This window comes from Musa acuminata, chromosome BXJ1-7 (assembly GCF_036884655.1).
Source record: "Musa acuminata AAA Group cultivar baxijiao chromosome BXJ1-7, Cavendish_Baxijiao_AAA, whole genome shotgun sequence".
NCBI lineage: Eukaryota > Viridiplantae > Streptophyta > Magnoliopsida > Zingiberales > Musaceae > Musa > Musa acuminata.
In genome coordinates, this window is record NC_088333.1 from 12,555,601 (window position 1) to 12,574,395 (window position 18,795).

General features: G+C 40.3%; 3 protein-coding genes across 7 annotated transcripts; 2 read left to right on the plus strand and 1 right to left on the minus strand.

The window, feature by feature from the left end:
• Nucleotides 1-782: 782 nt before the first annotated feature.
• LOC135678883 (protein REPRESSOR OF SILENCING 3-like) lies at nt 783-7,081 on the plus strand. Of its 2 annotated transcripts, none has more exons than XM_065192115.1 (5): nt 783-921; nt 1,727-1,993; nt 2,865-3,077; nt 5,542-5,958; nt 6,132-7,081. In XM_065192115.1, exons 2-5 carry the CDS (start codon nt 1,778-1,780, stop codon nt 6,915-6,917), a joined length of 1,632 nt encoding a protein of 543 aa, XP_065048187.1. In that variant the 5' UTR covers nt 783-921; nt 1,727-1,777; the 3' UTR covers nt 6,918-7,081. The 2 variants fall into 2 exon arrangements, with proteins under 2 accessions (XP_065048187.1, XP_065048188.1); XM_065192116.1 differs by having other exon boundaries at nt 787-921; nt 1,704-1,993.
• A 408-nt stretch (nt 7,082-7,489) lies between these two features.
• LOC135678884 (pentatricopeptide repeat-containing protein At5g52850, chloroplastic-like) lies at nt 7,490-10,576 on the plus strand. 2 transcript variants are annotated; one of them, XR_010515107.1, is made up of 2 exons: nt 7,490-10,357; nt 10,440-10,576. XR_010515107.1 is itself a non-coding variant. In XM_065192118.1 (1 exon), the coding sequence occupies exon 1, from the start codon at nt 7,576-7,578 to the stop codon at nt 10,018-10,020; it is 2,445 nt and encodes an 814-aa protein (XP_065048190.1). In that variant the 5' UTR covers nt 7,490-7,575; the 3' UTR covers nt 10,021-10,429. The 2 variants fall into 2 exon arrangements, 1 of the variants encoding a protein (XP_065048190.1); XM_065192118.1 differs by lacking the exon at nt 10,440-10,576 and having other exon boundaries at nt 7,490-10,429.
• Nucleotides 10,372-16,780, minus strand: LOC135678885 (protein PHOSPHATE STARVATION RESPONSE 3-like). 3 transcript variants are annotated; one of them, XM_065192119.1, is made up of 9 exons: nt 16,601-16,779; nt 14,871-14,942; nt 13,963-14,655; nt 13,363-13,579; nt 13,213-13,289; nt 13,104-13,143; nt 12,389-12,464; nt 12,214-12,283; nt 10,372-10,853 (listed from the first exon to the last, which is right to left on the minus strand). In XM_065192119.1, the coding sequence occupies exons 3-9, from the start codon at nt 14,578-14,580 to the stop codon at nt 10,569-10,571; spliced, it is 1,383 nt and encodes a 460-aa protein (XP_065048191.1). In that variant the 5' UTR covers nt 14,581-14,655; nt 14,871-14,942; nt 16,601-16,779; the 3' UTR covers nt 10,372-10,568. The 3 variants fall into 3 exon arrangements, with proteins under 3 accessions (XP_065048191.1, XP_065048192.1, XP_065048193.1); XM_065192120.1 differs by lacking the exon at nt 16,601-16,779 and adding an exon at nt 16,524-16,568; XM_065192121.1 differs by lacking the exon at nt 14,871-14,942 and having other exon boundaries at nt 16,601-16,780.
• Nucleotides 16,781-18,795: the final 2,015 nt, after the last annotated feature.

Consider the following 18,795-nt stretch of genomic DNA (forward strand, 5'->3'; position numbering starts at 1 on the left):
GTCTCGCCCCAGGCCAGGGTCCGTAGATTTGCTGCATCTGGGGTATGAGTAATGGTCATGGGACCCTGCACGCGCTCCATTGGATAGGTGAGAGGAGGAGTATCCCTGTTTTGTCAGGTCAGCGAATCCCCCGGTCGGAGATTTACGGCCATGGCAGGCTGTTGCGCTCTTGTTGGGATGTGCGTGGACCGTGCAGGGGGGGAGGGATACGGATTACCTGCAGTTTCAATTCAAAATGGCTTCTCCTTGATTTCTACTTCTCTTTTCTATTTTCTTTATTTCGACTCATTTACTTATTAGCTCGAGACATTAATGATCATTTACCTTTGCTCGTTATCGAAACCTCTATTTATGTTTTTTACGTTGTTTGAGACTAGCTCAAAACACCATATTTCTTTAATTTTATGAATCATTAATTGGCTTGATTTTATCGGACATACCTCCAACATGAATTTTATATGGGAACGACCCCTAAAGTTCATGATAGGTTATGATGTTGATCTCAAGTTTACTCCAAACCTAATCATATCTGTAATCAAAATAATAAATAATTGACAAAAACCCTATTATTTTCTTTAATAAATATAGAGTTAGAAAACTCGTAAATAAATAAATTCAATAAAAAATATTTATGTAAATTCTATCAATCGATTCAAGAACCTGTATGTGGAATTCAAGAAACATACATTTTTTATGTTTAAACGGGTCGGATGAGCTCGTAAGACAAAAAAATCCGACCCGCATTAGATATGGGAAAACAGTACTCCTCCGGTTCGGAAAAGGGCCGGTCGAGCACATCGTTTTGGGTGTTTGCCCTCCTCTCAGCGGCGAAAGGGAACCTGTAAACCTTAGCAGCACTTGGGTGGAAAAGGCCTTGAATCCCCAGTCGTCTTCTTCTCTACTACCTCATAAAACGAGCGAGTACGTCTTCCTCGTGACATGTGTTCGTTTCCTTCGGATGGAATCACTGATTTCTAATGCCTGTTCTTTTGCCTTTAAGTTCATGCATTTTTCGTGATGTGTTGGCGACAGATCGCACGATCACATGTGCTTCTTGCTTTGTCGAGAAGTTCCGGTACGAGAGTTGGTAGTTAATTACTTAATGCGGTCGATTTCTTGAACGCTTGGTTAAGCGCGTCTGTGACACTGCTTTTCCATGCCTTCTACCTGTTTGACGAAATGATGCCCCCCATTTCCTTGCTTAGAGCTTATGCTGAATGAGTTATAGTTTGTTTAGAAGCAACTATCGTGGAGTTAGCAGGGTATTGATTGGGGTGGTTGGTTGATTTCTTTCACTTTTTTTTTGCTATCTCGGTGATATGCTCAATCATGTCTTATAGTTGTTTGATGTACTGACTTGCATGTTTATTTTAATAATTATACTTATCAATCATTATATATATATATATATATATATATATATATATATATATATATATATATATATATATATATTTATTTATTTATTCAGAAGTGCCTTGCTTTGCTTGGGCAAGCACCTAGCTTCACTCGGGTGAGTGCCTAGTTTCTCTCGAACGAACACCTAGTGCCTCGAGCATATTTTGGAACCTTGGCACTAAATGAGTGTTTTGGCACCTTGGTGCCTTTTAGCGCCTAATGCAGTACACTGTTTTCAAATCCATAGATGGATATCTTTTTTTTCAGATTCTTCATATAAAGTACAACTTACATCCCAATTATAGCTTTTTGCATTTGATTTTTTCAGGGATAAAGAAGATTGAAAGGGAGAGCCGGTGGAGGTTGAGAGAGTTTGGAGATGGAGTGTGCTTCTGGTGTTGCTTCTAGTTTAATGATCAACAGGATTTTCATTGGTGGCCTGAGTACAAGTGTGACAGATGCTGACTTGGAGAAGACATTCTTGTCGCTAGGCAGAGTGCATAATATGGAGTTTGTGCGCTCAAATGGACGGAGCTTTGCTTTCGTGGACTTCGAGCCTAACTCTGACAAAGCTTTGGCGAAGCTGTTTGCAGTTGTTAGTTACCTTCTGATAATTCGTATTCTTCCTTTCTTATTAGTTCAATTCGATATTGGAACTCCCAAATTGTTGGCCTAAAGGTTTTTTTTTCTTCTTGATGTTAATTCATTGTGCCTATAATAACTTAGACATTTATGGTTGATTGCTAACTCATCAAGGGCGTATGTTCTGCTTGTTTGTCTATTCTTGAAGTGTTTTGTTTGATAGACATGCATAGAGAACTTTATGGTGAACCCTTGATTACCATTTTACTAACATTTAGCGTGGAAAACATCTGATGTAATACCATATAATGGTTAAAAGTAAGTTAATTTTTGGATGGGCTTCGATAAAGAGAATAAAGTATTTGCACTGTAGTTATTTACTTATGGGGTCTTTGGAAATTGATGGACATGCAAATTGGATTTATAATTTTCTACCTTAAATTTGATGATAATATACATTTAGACACTCCTATAGATTAAGATGCAGGTTATGTGTTTTTGTATTTAAACAAATTAGTTTTAATTTGATCCTCTGGTATGATGGGATGTTGCAAGAGAACTGTCATGTATGAGACACTCAAGTTTGACATCCTGCTCTGGCTAGAAAAAGATGATAAGTAATCCAAAATCTAAATTGAAACCTAAGTCTTGATTTGAGGAGTGTCCCACTCGATTCTCTGAGTGTTTAAGATAAAAGAATGAAAGGAAGGAAATTATAATTGCCTTGAATCATATCTTACACAGGACTTAACAAGAAAATTACTCTGTTTTGACTGGAGAACATTGATAAGATATTCTATTGATCCATTAGCAGTAGATGAGTGGACTACCACAGACAATTACATGTTCGGATGGCTAATGCTTTTAAACTGTGTTGTCTCCAGTACAATGGATGCACTTGGAAAGGAGGGAAACTGCGACTTGAAAAGGCTAAAGAACATTATCTGGTTCGCTTGAAGAGGGAGTGGGCTGAAGATGTTAAAGTCAATGGACCACCTGATCTTGATGTTGTGAAAAGTTTAGATCATTCAGACAAGTCAGGATGCTTAAGTCAGGAGAATGCTAACCTTCGAATTTTTTTCCCAAAGTTGAGAAAGGTATGTTATTATGTCTTTGTATTAAGAAAATCAGAAAATCTTCACATGATCTGCAGGCTACACTGTATAAAATTCAACAATTTATTTGGTTATTTTGTTAAGTGAATCTCCATCAGAAAAATTGGACATGTGCATTTATTTTGTTATTATTAAATATAACTTAGCTCTAGTAATATTGGTTTCTTCATCCCATTTGAAGAATTTGCTGTTTTAAAGTTATCTTTTAGTTAGAAAGAGGAAACTTCATCCAGGAATGGTAGCGGAGTACTGTTCTTGCATATGGCCTCTCTACTTGCATGCTAGTTATCACCATAACTCCCTGCACCTGGCTGTACAATTAATAACATATGTTAAGTTTCATTGGAAGGATAGTACTCAGTAGATGTATTTTGTATCATTTTAATTTTCTCATAGACATATACGTATAAAAGGTAAAGATGTACTTCTCATATAATATGGCTACTTATTTGCACAATTGTGAATTTAGCTTGCAAATTTTCTTAACTAAAATGATTTTTTTAATTTTTATCATCATATATATTTATCAGATCCTCTATGATTGTGCGTATTGTCACAGATTTAGTTGGAATTGTCTAAGTCGTGAGGCACCCTAGCAGCAAAGACGCGAACTTAGCTTGCGTTGCCTATGTCGTGAGGCACCCTTGTGGCAAAGACGCGAACTTAGCTTGCGTTGCCTAAGTCGCGCTTTGCCCTTGCGATTTGTGTCCGCAAAGATCAGCCCACTTGCAACCTCTTGTAGGTCTTGAAGGACCTGTAAAAGATAAAGTTGATTAGTTCGAAGAACAAGCGACGGACAAGTCCCGACGTCTCGCGAAAATGGAAAGCTTTACAAGCAATTCAGCGAGCACCTTGCGTGCACAAGAGAAAAGAGGGAGAGGAGGAAAACAAGGATTTTAGAGGGTTGAACGAATAGTTACAAGTCCACAAACAGCTGCTCACCGGGTGCCGAGCGCGACAACAAGTTCTTGTCAAGGTAACGTACGAACTTGCGAAAAATTGTTCAACGCTCGACACTATACCGAAGCCCCAACCAGCCCTGTGCCACCCAGGTGGTTTCAGGGTGCTGAGATGGCTGACGTTTCGCGTGCAGTAGCGGGCTGCAGAAATCAGCCCGTGGCACGTAAAAACGGAGCTGTTTTGGGGCTGTTTTGCTTGGTTCGGTGAGCGGTCGCACTGTAGTGCTGTAATTTGTTTGAACTTATATTTTTACAAGCAAAAGGACTTAAAACCAAAGCCAAAACATGCTACCAAGCAGCTGTACATGTAGATTAGAGCGACGAACGGTTGGTTGAACGGAGTTGTTGCGGGTGCACGATGACCGTTCGTGACAGTATGGTAAAACGTGAAACCTTAGTTTTGCACCTTAAATCTGTATGATTATACTGTTAATTATGGTGTTTATGGACTTAAACATTCATGTGGTTCTCAATCAATGTAAATCTGCAATTTCTAAAAATGTTTGTACATCCTTATATATTGGTGAGCCATAATTATAAATTGAAAATTACTTCATTGTCTGTTATCTACTATCTGGTCACAAAAATTAGGTAATCTACTATCTGCGAGGGAATCTTGCTTTGAAACATGAAGAAACTTATTATTACGTAGGAGACAACATTGCAACATGAAATATTATGTTGTTTTGAGTACACAACATTTTAATGGTCAGAATTATTAGTCGCCTTATTCATTTGAATTTGTTAACCCTGATAAACATTATATTGATATTACAAGCTGTGGTTATTTGATACAACTTACAAGATTGGGCTTAGGTCTTGGTACTTTGTAAGTAATGTTTTAGACTAATAAATACAATTAGCTACCAGCAAAATAATGAGAGTGAATGGCAGAACAAGAGGGCACTATAGAAAATGAGGTAAGCAGTTATATACTTCCAAGTTTTTAGGTCTGATTTGAATATTTTGGTTGTCTTTAGAGAGGAACAACTAATGGACTTTGTTAGTCATATCTGTCCAACCGAAATTTTCATATATTAAAAATTCTAAGGATCCCTTAGTCCCAAAATTTCATGAGAAAAGTTGACCAACTTTACTGAAAAGAGGAAAATAGGAATGCACATTGTATAACTCAATTTTATTCCTATCACCACTCAAATTAACCCTAACCTTACAATGGATATCGTGGCATTGGCATTGTGTTTTAGACTTTGCCATGCACAATTAAATGATGGATCTTCAAGGCTTGGTGACATAGACTAATATTAAATGTTGGATGGGCACTTTTGATTCCTGGCGATATTGCATGATGAATTGCTAAGGTCAGTGTTGGAATTTGTCTCGCATGTATGTCTTGTATAGTCATTTGGAGCTAAAACAAATCCTTCTTTTTGTCTTGTGTTTAAATATTCTTCCTCGAGTTGTTAATGCCACTTTGTCACCTTCTTTCTCCTTATTTATCTGAAAGGTAGAACTGATCTATATAGGTAAAGACACTGTCGTATAAAGGAACAGGGAAGCACAAGTACAGTTTTCAACGTGTTGTAGTGCCTTCCCTACCAATTCATTTTTGTGACTGTGAGGAACATTGTGGGCCATCTGAAACAGCCAATGAAACATATATCTCTGCTCTGAATTCTGCAGCATATGAGAAAGAACGAAGTATTATGACAGGTGTAATGAACAAACTTCTTGAGAAGGAAGAGAATGAAGTCCCTGCATCTGGGGTGAAAAGCATTGCCGCACAAGCCATTATTGTAAATACCTCTGATGATGACATTAAGCCAAAACAAACTGAAGAAGCTCAGGAAACAGATGCAGACTTTGTTACCAACATTGGGGTGGGAGAAAGTGATGACATGTTGATGCAGTTATTAGGCAAGAAGGCACAATCTGTGGATCAGGTACCTGAGTTATGTAGATGGTTGACCTCATAGAAACTAGACACAAATCTTTGTCATGATATATTCCATCAGAAATTCTGTTTTGTTTGACATACAGGTTCCAGTCGTCTTGCATAATCTATTCAAGAGGATACAGCTGATAACAAAATACTTCCTTTCTCTATGCTCTGTAGGTTCAGGAGTTGAGAACTGGTATACCCCAACCTTTTACAGAAGGGCTTTCTCAAAAGAAAGCATGCTCTCTAAAGAAGCAGAAGATCACAACTACTGTTACTTCTGAAGTCACATCAAGTCAGGCAACCTCTCCAACAGTGGTGGGGACTGAAGATGAATTTGCTTCCATATTAACCAGAAGTGAAGATTTAAAGGATGATAAAGTAAACAAGATTTTAGCGGAAGATTCAGCTGGCAAAAATCAAGCTCAAAATGCCACAACTACTGTTATATCAGCAACAAGCAACACCTGGATACAGAAATCCTCATGGAGAGATCTTGTTGGGGAGTCAGACAGCAGCACATTCAGCATATCACATGTATTGCCTCGCATCAGTTCAATAGCACCAACGGCATCGAATGCTAAGGATTCTGTCACCAAGCCTTTTGCTGCACCAAAGAAGAGGAAGAGGGAACCTGATGGAGAGGGTTCAACAGATGTTAAGGTGAAACAAAATACCAGACTTGAGAAGATTATATCACATAGTCTTCCTGGGGTGCCAGGGAACATAGACAGAAGGAAAGCAACTACTACAGATACCACCGATGGAGAGCATCAGAACAATCTGCAGCAGGGAAGAAGTATCCCAAAAATTAACATCGGGGAAGTTTGCACCTTCATGCGCAGTGCCGAGTCCGAAAAGGAGTGGTTGAAGGCAAAAGCAACTCTAAGTGGGTACCTGAAGAAGAAAGGTGGAGACACCAACGCATCTAAGGAACCCAAACTCAAGCCATCCAGGAGATGATCTAATGTGCACTTGAGTGATGAGAAACAGCAATGATATTTTAGTATCTTTTCCTGTTTCCTATCAAAATCTCATGTTGTATAACTTCTTACTGCAGTTTTAATGAACTTTTTGTTTATCAGTACCTGTGATTGATTCAAAATTATGGGTCGATTTGCTCTTTACGGCTACTCTATTTTGAGCTTGTACTTCCGCCGTGTTGGTGGTGCTTAATTTTTTCCTGTTGTAGACGTTCATTCACCCTAGATAGAAGGATCAAATTTAATTATCCTTTCAATTCTTGTGATCGTATTGAGATGATAAAGTTTGAGATAAATTTGTAAAGTTGATAAGAAAGAAAGATATTTTCACTCGTGATAATATAATATAATTTCGATAGAGGAAAAATCGAGAAAAAAATATTTAAGATGTGCTCCGCAGTGGTTTATGAGGATTTTATCAGAATCTGTAAATAAAAATATAACTGCGGATATCATTTTGCATAGAATCCCATTTTTTGGGACATTACGATCTGTTGTGCTTCTCATTGATTGAAAACTCTTGCTAAAATCATCTTATATTGCATTTTCTTATGCTGAGATTATAGTTTAAACTTTAAGCAGCATAATAAATTAGGAGACGTGCAGTTGATGCGACATTACTGTTTTGGAAAATCAACATGAGATGTGGTTGGATCGAAGCTTTCGTCGTCTCTCTTCACCCTTACAAGAGAAATCCTATGGTGGCCCTTCCTTTGGCTTCCTCTCATAGAAGATGGTTCCAGACTTTTCTCGGCGTATCGCTCGAGTTTCACCTTCCGCAGCTTCACCATCTCAATTCCTATCCCTCACATATTACTGAGGATTTGTGCCTGAGTCTGCTCTCCTTGTGCTCCAAACCAAAGTCAGCAAGGCAGGGAATCTGCGTTCACAGCCCTATCATCAAGCTATGTTTCCATGATCACCTGTCGCTGAACAACCACCTCCTCTGTCTCTACTCAAAATTTTGTGGTGTCGGCACTGCGCGGAAGCTGTTCGATGAATTGACTAGCAGAGACGTCGTAACATGGAGCACCATCATCTCGGCGTTTAGTCGGGTCAAGAACCATGAGGAAGCACTTGGATTGTTCAAGTGCATGTTGACTCGCTCTCCTCTTACCGGTCCTAATGAGTTCATTTACTCCAGCGCCATCTGCTGCGCCGCCTCGCTCAGGTTACTGGACCTTGGAGCTCAAATTCATGCCCACGTTCAAAAGCGTGGATTTGAGACCAATGCTGTCGTTGGAAGCGCTCTGCTTGACGTCTACTCAAAATGCGGCAGGTTCCAAGAAGCATCTGAGATCTTTGCTTCGATGGACTACAGGGACGTCGTCTCGTGGACCACCATGATCTCGGCTCTCATCGAAGCGAAGAACTGGGTGGGAGCATTGCGGCTGTATTTGCTCATGATCGAAGGCGGAACTTCTCCTACCGAGTACACCTTCGCCAAGCTTCTCAGGGCTTGTGGGTGCTTCTTCGGCCTTCGCGTTGGTATGATGCTTCACGCTCACCTGGTCCTGTGGGGAATGGAGCTCAATCTGGTGCTGAAGACGGCGCTCGTCGACATGTATTCGAAATGCCACCGGATGAGGGATGCACTTAAAGTGTTTCTCCAGACGGCAGACTCAGATGTAATGCTGTGGACGACGATGATCTCTGGACACTCCCAAGCAGAACGCTACCTGGAGGCAATCACTATGTTCCATGACATGAAGGATGCAGGGGTGACGCCGAATTCCTTCACCTACTCCGGAGTCCTCAGTGCCTGTTCATCTGCTCCTGAGCCAGAACTGGGAAGGCAGATTCACTGTCGGGTGATCAAGGCAGGATTGGAAGATGATGTATCAGTTGCCAACGCACTGGTAGACTTGTACGCCAAACACTCCCGGGATCTAGATGACACAGTGCGCGCCTTCGCAGCCATTGTATCTCCCAACATCGTCTCGTGGACAGCTTTCATGGCCGGGCTTGCTCGACACGGACTCGAGCAGAAGGTGCTCCTGGCTTTGGTGGAAATGCGACTTACCGGAGTGGAACCGAATTCTTTCTCCCTGTCGACTGTTCTCAGCAGCTGCAACTCCGTAGAAGCTCTGGCTCATGCCCGAAAGCTCCACTCTTACATGATTAAGACCAAGGTGGACGCGTCGGATTTGTCTGCCGGGAACTCGCTGGTGGATGTCTACGCTAGATTTGGGAGGGTGGACGACGCGTGGGCCGTCGCGCACACGATGATGGCTCGCAGGGACGTGCTCACGTACACGACCTTGGCCAAGGGGTTGAATCAGGTTGGCCTTCACCGGAGGGCACTGGACATGATCGCGTACATGCACGAGGAAGACTTGAGTATCGATGGTTTCAGCCTCGCCTGCTTCCTATCCGCTACTGCGGGCTTGGCGGCAATGCAATCCGGTAAGCAGCTGCATGGCTTCTCGGTGAAGTCCGGCCTCCTGAGCTGGATCTCGGTCTCGAATGGCCTCGTCGACATGTACGGCAAATGCGGAAGCGTAGAGGAGGCTCGCAGGGTCTTCGCGGCAATCGAAGAGCCAAACGTGGTGTCATGGAACGGATTAATATCCGGCCTGGCGTCGAACAGCCGTTTCGTGGAAGCGCTGTCCGCTTTCGAGGACATGAGACTGGCAAGAGCTCAGCCCGACGGTATCACCTTCTTGCTGGTGCTGTACGCCTGCAGCCATGGCGGACTACCCGACGCCGGCGTCGAGTACTTCAACTCCATGCAGGAATTGCATGGCGTGGCACCGCAGCAAGATCACTATGTTTGCTTGGTCGACATGCTGGGGCGGGCGGGCAGGTTGGAGGAGGCGGCTTGCACCATCGAAACGATGCCGTTCCAGCCTGACGCGCTGGTGTACAAGACGTTGCTGGCTTCTTGCAAGCAGCGCAGCAACATGGTGCTTGGAGAGTGCATGGCGAGGAAGGCGCTGGAGATCGACCCATCGGATCCGGCGATCTACGTGCTGCTCGCGGGCATCTACGACGATGCAGGGAACGTGGAGTGGGCCGAGCAGACTCGCCGGATGATGAGGGAGAGGGCAAAGAGGAAGAGCCTGGGCCAGAGCTGGCTGTGACTGACAGAGATGATTGAGGAAGAAGTACATGTTCAGAACTGCACCGATCGAACAGTGCAAACACAGTGCAGAATCAGCAGCTGTGTTTGCCCGAGCTTCATCATTGATTAATGGAATCCATGAAGCAGAATAACATTGGCATTTTGGAAAACCAAGGCTACTCCTCTAACCAGACCCAAGTTAGCATAATTTACAATCAGAGTGGCTCAGAACGATGACTGAAGGTGTCATATCAAGTCTTATGATGGAACAGAGTCATGTCAAAAGGGAACAAGGACTACTCCATGCAAGGTGTATTATCTGTCTGAAAATGTTCCAGGAGATGATAGCAAATAAGGTGGAGCAAAAATATGCACAAGTTTTCACCACTTAAGAATGCAAGGGTACAGCTTACCTCAGTTTTAATTCATTCTTCACAGGAATTTACATCAACTCAATCCAAACCAATCCCACCGCCTACAATAACTAGGAAATGAATGAAAAGAACATGCATGCAAATTCTTCTTGTCAACAAGTACAGAATGTGGACAACAAAAGCTGTCTCAACATTAGGAAAGTATTTCCTGCTCAACTTCAAGCCTAATCCTCTTACAATCTTTGACAGATTTAGAATCGCTTTCTGAATCATTTTCTTTATGCTTCAGAGAGTTTGGTGGAGAGCAGTCAATGCCCACTTCGGATTGATCTGGGGCGGGGCTATGCTGTTCTAAAGGCACCTCCGAGATTGACCTTTGTGTGCAGGATGTGGGATTCCTTGCTTTTTGCTGCTGCTCCAGAATCTTTTGCAAGTACTTTGCATTTTCCTCTATGCGCAACTGAAGTGCTCTTTGCACCTGGAGAAGAATATTGGGGTTTGGACAGAGAAATATAGAGCTGCATAAAGTAAGTAGAATGTCTCTGACAAGTAGTCTGCTAGCTCTTCATATTTTTGAGGATATCCCAATGTCCTAAAGTTTTTATCAGAAAGACAAAAGGTCCTTATGCTTTTCCACTCGGATCTACCAATTCTAGTAAAGTAGCCATCAAACAAAGTTCAGGATCATCTGTCTGGCAGTTCCTTCCACAACAACAACAAGCTATAGTGTGCAAATTATTAGAGATCATTTGCGTGAATCTTTTCTTGTCATTGACCTCTTTAAAGCAATATTACTAGTCAAAAACTAAGAGCAGACATCTTTTTCTTGTTTCTAATAAAGGTTTCTTAGGTCTTTCTCCACCTTTTTCTCAACTGAACTTAATTGGCATAACTCATCTAATCAGGACAACTATAGGGCTTCTTTGGATATGTTAACCGCCAGCATAACTATTATTCCCTCATTGTGTTTTCTATAAGAACCGCATCTAATTGTCCTAAATGTATAAATTTGTTATTTTACCTTTTTCTAGTGATCTCACACATCCATCTTCTTCACTTCCTCATCACAGCGACATGAATTTTCTATTTTGTTTAAAGTTCAAATGCATTGATATAAAAGAAGATCTATAGAAGAGTTTATGTTCCTACGGTTTAGCTCAATATAGTATCTTTGCTAGATATTAGGCTGTTCAGTACAGGAAAAATCGTATGAACTTTAAGAATTCAACATCTAGCTTGAATATTCATATCCACCAAATATCTTAACTAACAGGATGAAAACAAGATATCAACATCTGTAGACATAAACACGATCATCAGACAGTAGATGCAATAGCATTTTGGCAAGTCCAACCTTAGAAGACTGGTAAGGGTAGCTTGATATGACCCAAAGATGAGATTAGCTCACAGTGCTTCAATTTCGTGAACCCATACTACCAGTCTAATAAAACGTAACGCTGCTCCTTTATGCTTACAGACTAAATCACCCTACATAATCAGTCTAATATAATAGTCGCAGAAGTGGATCTGCCAAAATGGGGGAAGCACCAAAAGCCTAATCTCATATCTCACATGTAGCTAAAAGTGAAAAAACTGTCCACAAAACTAGGTTGCTCTCATATTTACAACCTGTTTGGGAGAGGTAAGCTCTTCTTTGATGTTCCAGAGTCTGAACCACAACAGAAAAGTAAAGTCTTGGGGAGTTTGAAAAGCTGCATAAGTTCATATCATCATCTGGAGCTATCACCCTCTATACCACATAATTTGGCAGTCTCTAAAGCTTGTCAATTGATTGTTACAGAAACTTGACCGCTAACACTTAAATATGTAATGCTTACCTCAAGTTGTTCATGCAGCTGCTTTTGAACCTCTATTTGCATCTGTAGAGCCTCTGTAACTTGAATGTTCCTATCATTAAGAGAAAAGGATAGTTAAATAAATGATTTAAATAAAAGATTACAAGTCATGATTGAAATAGGGGAGAAACAACAAATATTTTCTTTTGGGGGATACCTCCTCTTGGCCAAATCACTGTCATCACTAACTGATGGTGCCTTCTTATCTTCAGGACAAGAAGCCTTTTTGTCATCTTAAACACACACAACCATTAAGATATCAGATATTAATAATCATAACATTTTTACTACAACAATACTATATATTAATTTAAAGCAAGTAAACAGCCATGAACATCCAGATAATATAGTTTATAACTAGTTTACTAATTCTGTTGTTTTTCCTTTCCTTTTCTTATGTTTCGGTTGTTCAGGGGAATAAAGTTGACAATCTGCAACTGCATTAATGCAATTAGGTTTGATACAAATACAATTTGCTTACTTCAATGGAATTTGGGTTGTCCAAATTCCAGTACTAGCTTCTTCCAACGTGCTCTCTTTATGAATCATACAGTTTGAAAGTTTATATATCTACACCCATCTTCAAGACAGGAGACAAGAAAATTTTGTGTAGTCAATCTTGACCCATTTGAGTCATCTTCAATTTTGTCGGATTAATGTTGGCAACTTGAGTATTAATTGTGTAGTATCAGGGAACAGATGGTTGATAGTTTATGGTAATAAAATGGAGTCATTTCATATGACTTAACCAACAATCCCCCATCCAAGTTTGATTAAGTTTGAGCATTGACAGTTTGCTAAGACAACATTACACATTCACAGTAAATAAGAAATAAGTGTGTGTTCTCTTAATAGCTGGAACTTGGAATTACCTTCTTTCGCCTCTGGGATGTACTTAGTAAGTCGATATTTCTGCAAGTTACAAATGAATAAGTACAGTGAAATGCAACACCTTGTGAGAGATCACTTTGCTAGATATACCTGCAAATGACTCTTTACGTGGTAAATAGTCAAACCTTCGACATTCATAAGATTTAGTACAGCCTTTGGAGTTGCCTCTGCATGTGAGAACACACATAGATGGAGACTACAAATTCATCCAGCAATGCTAAATCAAAATGGAGAGCTTACTCTCAGCCCCATCAAGTTTGTTCACAGCTTCTACAAATCGCTCATGGAGCTCCAAGGTCCATCTTAATCTTGTCTTATTTGCAGCTGAAGCTGAGACTGTGGCTGTGGAGGGGGATGAGTGCAGTTGAACTTTAGCAGGAGGCTCTGAAAGCTGAACAGCCTGGTTGTGGTTAGAAGACAAAGGAAGAGAAGAGACCTGTGGTGTCTCATATATGTCCTATATAAAAAAACAGCAAGTTAGTTGTATAACAAAATTGTTAGCAAATTGGACATACTATGACTATAATTTATCTTCAAAAATATTTTCATGTTTGTTCAACAACAACAGTAATCATCCTTGTATAGCCAAATTTTAGAGCACTCGCCACTTATATGCAAGCAGTTCCTGACCAAACTATTCAGATATATATTACGCTCAAGAGTCATTTTTATGTCATTAACATTGCTTTCAAGTCAGATTTTTGGGTGCAACACCAAGATACTCAAAAAGTTTTGAATTAGATGATGCAATAAGCATTTACATGAAGTGATACTAACATATTTAATTTAAAACACTTAAGGAAATAGAAAAATATTGCAAAGATACAACAAAATACTCACATCCAAACGTGGGCTTTCCCCATTGTCAGTGATAGCTATACCGAGTTGTTCGGAAAGAAGTTGCAATTCTATTTGCTCGCTAAGTGCTATGCCATTATTGCCATAAATCTCTCCATGGGTGCTACCATCTGAAGCATCTCCAGACAGATTAAGAAAATCTTTCATCAAGTCATCTGTGTGTTCATCCTCACAACTTCTAGCACTTGTGTCTCCATTGAACAGCAGAGGAGAGCTAGACAATTGAACAGCTGAATTCTGCTTCTCACACTTTGGAGGATGAGGAAGGAACGGTGAGCTACTTAACTTTCGAGAGGACTCTGAGATGGCTGAAGATGAAGAGTAAAGGCTGGTACAAAATGTGGAAGAACGAGAAAACATATGATCTGAACATTGAGAATGAGATACATAAGAGCGTGGACTTCCTGGCTTGAAGCTGGATGATTTAAGCAGTTCTGTCTGTGCACGGTAGGGGCTTGTGGAGGACAACCTATCATCCAGTAGGTTTTTACAGTCATGTTGGTTGCTCAACTGAACTGATAACAGCGAAGAATGATGGAAATGCTTGGTTCCTTCAGGATTATTATTTTGTTTAGCTGTAGTTAAACTATGGCTGCTCATGGTTTCTGCCTAATAGATCTTAGTAACCCTGCAATTGCTGAACAGAAGAATATATTCTCCTTTAAGCGACTGAGCCTACAAAATAATTACCTTTATTAGCCAACTTAGCAAGAAGAAAAAAAGCTTTGCCATGAATGCTTTAGTTAGAAAATAGTGACTTATGGATAAGAATCATAGACTAAGAGGTATTTGTCTTTCTAGGAGTAGGAGATGTCTGCACATACAACAAGATTACAATGACTAATAGCTGAAGTATTTGCATCTTTGCTAAAAAAAATTGTAGTAGGTACCTGCTTTTGAAATTAATGGTTGTGTCCATCAGGTCTTCTCCAAGGCCAGGCATTGGTGAGACTTGACCTCATCTGTATGGTGCAGTCTAATGTTATTTATTACAGTGTTTAAGAAACTTGAACTTCATATGCTATAGATCAATAAACTTTGACTTGGGTTAAGACATCAGTACTTGTCAGATCTGTTTTATTGATCGAGATGGATATGCTCATCAAGATTTTAAATACCAATAAACCAAAGATCAAAACTAGACCATATTTCTCAATTTTTCGTTTAAGTTTGTTACCTGATGATTTTTTTTCCACTTTTCCAGAGAGAGGAGGATTCCCAAGAAATGTCCATTGCTTATATCATATAACTAACAATCTATATCTGATGAAGATAAATAGGAAAAATTACCTTTGCTCTACATCAAACTTGATCACCTGGTACAGACTTCATATGTTAGTTTCTGACAACCCACTTAATCATGCTATCACAATATGAAGAGATTCTTATCACTTGATTAAAGTTATATGCACAAATTTATCTTCTTATTTCCATGGTGGGACTACTAGACTATGACCACCTTTCCTGTGCAAATGTTTGATAATTTCATCAGTGTGGGAAGAACCAAATATAACCAAAATCATCCTTTGGGGTTGTTTGGGACAAAACCTCTCCCACAATAATGATATCCCGAGTGGTCATGCATTCCTCAGTCCTCACTGGATCAAGAAAAACCACATCTAAGACATCCAACATTTCCCAATGGATCAAGGGAACCAAATCTTAGACATCCCACATTCTGCATCATAATAACCATTATGGAGACATCCAAAACATTGCATTGGCACCGTTAATAACAATCTCCATGCGTACCAGCCAATTAATTTGTATGATACAGGCCTTAGAATCTCACCCAAAACACTTGATCATGCCCAGGAATAGAGAATCCATGTTATCATTTTCCAACATGGGACTATATGCCATTGTTGTGATACAAGGACAGAAGCTTAACCACTTACTATTTAGTCTTTTTTCCAACATACAACCTGTGGGATATCAGTGAAATAGCAAAACTGGTGATTTAGCTTCAACTTAGGAGATGGTCCTAAGGTGGATCTTAAGGGAGTGAACCACAAATTATCCCAGTAGATATAATCCAATTTTCTTCTTTACTAATCCGACTAGCATAACTCTACTCCCTATAATACAGATCCTCCTCAGCATTCTGATTTTAATTACTGATCCATTCTCATTAGTCTCCTTCAAGATGAATACCCCAGTTCATCTTTTTTACCTCTTAAGCACACAAAAATCCAATTTTGCTGTCTCACATGCCAATAGCTAAACATTTTTTTGGTGCAAATCTTTCACTCTTTTTTCTGGTGACTGCTTCACATAATCATTTTCCTATTCTCTCGACTGCTTCTTCACCTAAACAAACATTTCTCTTGCTAAACCCCAAAATCCTTTATGCCTTACAAATGAGAACATACAACAGATCAAGAAATCCTAGGGCTCGTAGTTCGCCAATTACTAGTAGAACTCCGAAATAATCGACCTTGCTTACCTAGTACCAAAGAGATGAATCCACTAACAAAAACCATTTTTTTTCCACCTCCACATTTCAAGAACTTTCAAAGATGGTTCGATTTCGAGAATCTTACAAGACATAAGTTTAAAGAGATCTATCATCATCGTCATCTGCCACAGCAAAACAAAAGATTGAGAGCTTCCAACTTACAGGTGGAGATCAAGATGTGCGAGTGAGCCCTGTTGTCCAAAATGTAACCGGCAACCGAAAGAAGGTTTCTTTTTGCTCCCGAACTGTCTCTATTTCTTCTCCATCGCCTGCCGCTGCCGTCACGTCTCCTCCGCTTCCTCCTCCCTCAGTTTTGCGAGAATATGATTGGAGCATGAAATAGGAGGCGAAGAAACACACGGAATCTCCAAAATGCCGCTGTCTTCCATTTATGGCAAATATTGCTCTTAATTTAAAGTTATTATGTCATTATAAGAAGACGGCTGTTTCTTTTAATTCCCCTCTTCTCTTTTCCTCCCAATTTATAACAGCGTAAGTTCCCAAAAAAAAAACCTTTTTATTTATTTTTTTTCCCATTTATACTTTTTTTTTCTCATTTATTCTATAACATGACTTATTTCTTAAAAGATGAAATTACTCCTATCCACCTCCTCTCCTCTCTTCCTCTGTTGTCTCCACCCTTCTTCATTATTCATCATCTCTCCTATTTGTCATTATCACTCCTCTCTTCCTCTATTGTCTCCACCCTTCTTCATTATTCATCATCTCTCCTATTTGTCATTATCACTATCCTCGTTTGTTTTGATTAATATATTTACCCTCATTGCCTATGCACTCGAGATGAGACACTTTTTAACTCTTAAAGGAAGTATTGGATAAAAATGATAAAGCGATACTCTCCTCCTTAGCAAAGCTCCGAGTGTGGATAGTGAGATGCCTCACTAGCAATCCTCGAGAAAAGAAGGACCAATGAGTGTATAGTGGCACGGGGGGCGATCGAAACTCGACGATCACCATGGGCATGGACAATCGAGGTGGGAGCGAGCCTGCGCGTGCAAGGTAAAGTGGAGGATGACGAATAAGGCGTGTGGGTCAAGGTGGCAAGCAATAAGGGTAATGGAGGAAGACGAGAGGAGAAGCAAGGACGACAAAGCCTTGCAATAGGGTGGAGGCAAGGAGCTTTGATAATTTTTTTTAAAAAAATAAGACTTTTTTATTTATTGACCCTTTATAATATTTTTGCCAAATATAAGAAGGGTGATTCCCTAAAAACAATCTCTCTTTTTGGATCATTCCTAGATGATGTCTCCATTTTCAATTTTCTTATTTGGTACATCTAATTTTCTCTAATATCTTAAATGCATCTAGTTTTCTCATTTGGTACCTATAATTTTCTCTACTATCTTAAATGTCTCTTATTGTTGCCAATGCCTCTCTTCCATCCTATTGCTTTCGTCCTACATAGCCACCTCCATCCTATCACAAGGCCCCACTATGGCGGCCTTGGAGCTACCTCGCTTTCACCTTGCCATAAGGTCCCATCGTTTTCACCTCGTCATGGTCATCTTCTTCCCCTCCACCTTTGATGTTTATCACTTCAACTCTTTACTATCGTCCACTACCTCATCTCCCCCTATGCTTATCATGTCGTTAACTATCTCTTGAACTATACCCTTGTTTACCTTGCGAAAAGGATAGAGCAGAAGAGAGGCACCGATGATGATAATGAGCATGTAGGATATTAGAGGTAAATAGGACACTAAATAAGAAAACTAAAAATAGGGATATCATTTGAAAAAAAAAAACACAAAAGGAGGAGCTTTCTCAAGGATATTATACATATAATTTTTTATGATTTTCCTAAAAAGTCTCCTCTTTTTGGGTTTTTCCCGAAAGGTGCCCCCCCCTACATTCCCCTTATTGTCACTAATACCTCTTTCTCCCTTTGTTGTGATGGTGGCTCACTCAAAGTAATAAGACATATGTAGCGAGGTGAAGGCAATGAGGCCTCGTAGAGGGGAAAGAGATAGTGAGGCTGAAGTAGAGGGGGGAACTTTATGACGCTATGGTGGCTATGGCAAGTGAAAGTGATGAGACCTCATAGAGGGGTGAACGTTACGACACTATGATGGTCATGGCAAGCGAAAACGATGAGACCTCATAGAGGGGTGAACGTTACGACACTATGATGGTCATGACAAGCGAAAGCAATGAGACCTCGTAGAGGGGTGAACGTTACGATACTATGGTGGTCATGACAAGCGAAAGCAATGAGACCTCGTAGAGGGGAAGGAGGTGGTAAGGTTGAACTAGAGAGGGAAAAGCAACGACACTGAGGTGGCCATGATGAGCAAAAGCGATAAAGCCTCATGGAGGGGAAAGAGGTAGTGAGGTCA

What these genes read in the sequence shown, in the direction of transcription:
- LOC135678884 (XM_065192118.1), top strand. Translation starts at nt 7,576, where the DNA reads ATGAGATGTGGTTGGATCGAAGCTTTCGTCGTCTCTCTTCACCCTTAC.
- LOC135678885 (XM_065192121.1), bottom strand. Translation starts at nt 14,580, where the DNA reads ATGAGCAGCCATAGTTTAACTACAGCTAAACAAAATAATAATCCTGAA. An exon ending in CAAACTTGATGGGGCTGAGA is followed by an intron (nt 13,290 to 13,362) that starts GTAAGCTCTCCA and finishes TCTCACATGCAG; the next exon opens with AGGCAACTCCAAAGGCTGTA. An exon ending in ACGTAAAGAGTCATTTGCAG is followed by an intron (nt 13,144 to 13,212) that starts GTATATCTAGCA and finishes TGTAACTTGCAG; the next exon opens with AAATATCGACTTACTAAGTA.
- LOC135678883 (XM_065192115.1), top strand. Translation starts at nt 1,778, where the DNA reads ATGGAGTGTGCTTCTGGTGTTGCTTCTAGTTTAATGATCAACAGGATT. An exon ending in TGGCGAAGCTGTTTGCAGTT is followed by an intron (nt 1,994 to 2,864) that starts GTTAGTTACCTT and finishes TGTTGTCTCCAG; the next exon opens with TACAATGGATGCACTTGGAA. An exon ending in TTTTCCCAAAGTTGAGAAAG is followed by an intron (nt 3,078 to 5,541) that starts GTATGTTATTAT and finishes TGATCTATATAG; the next exon opens with GTAAAGACACTGTCGTATAA.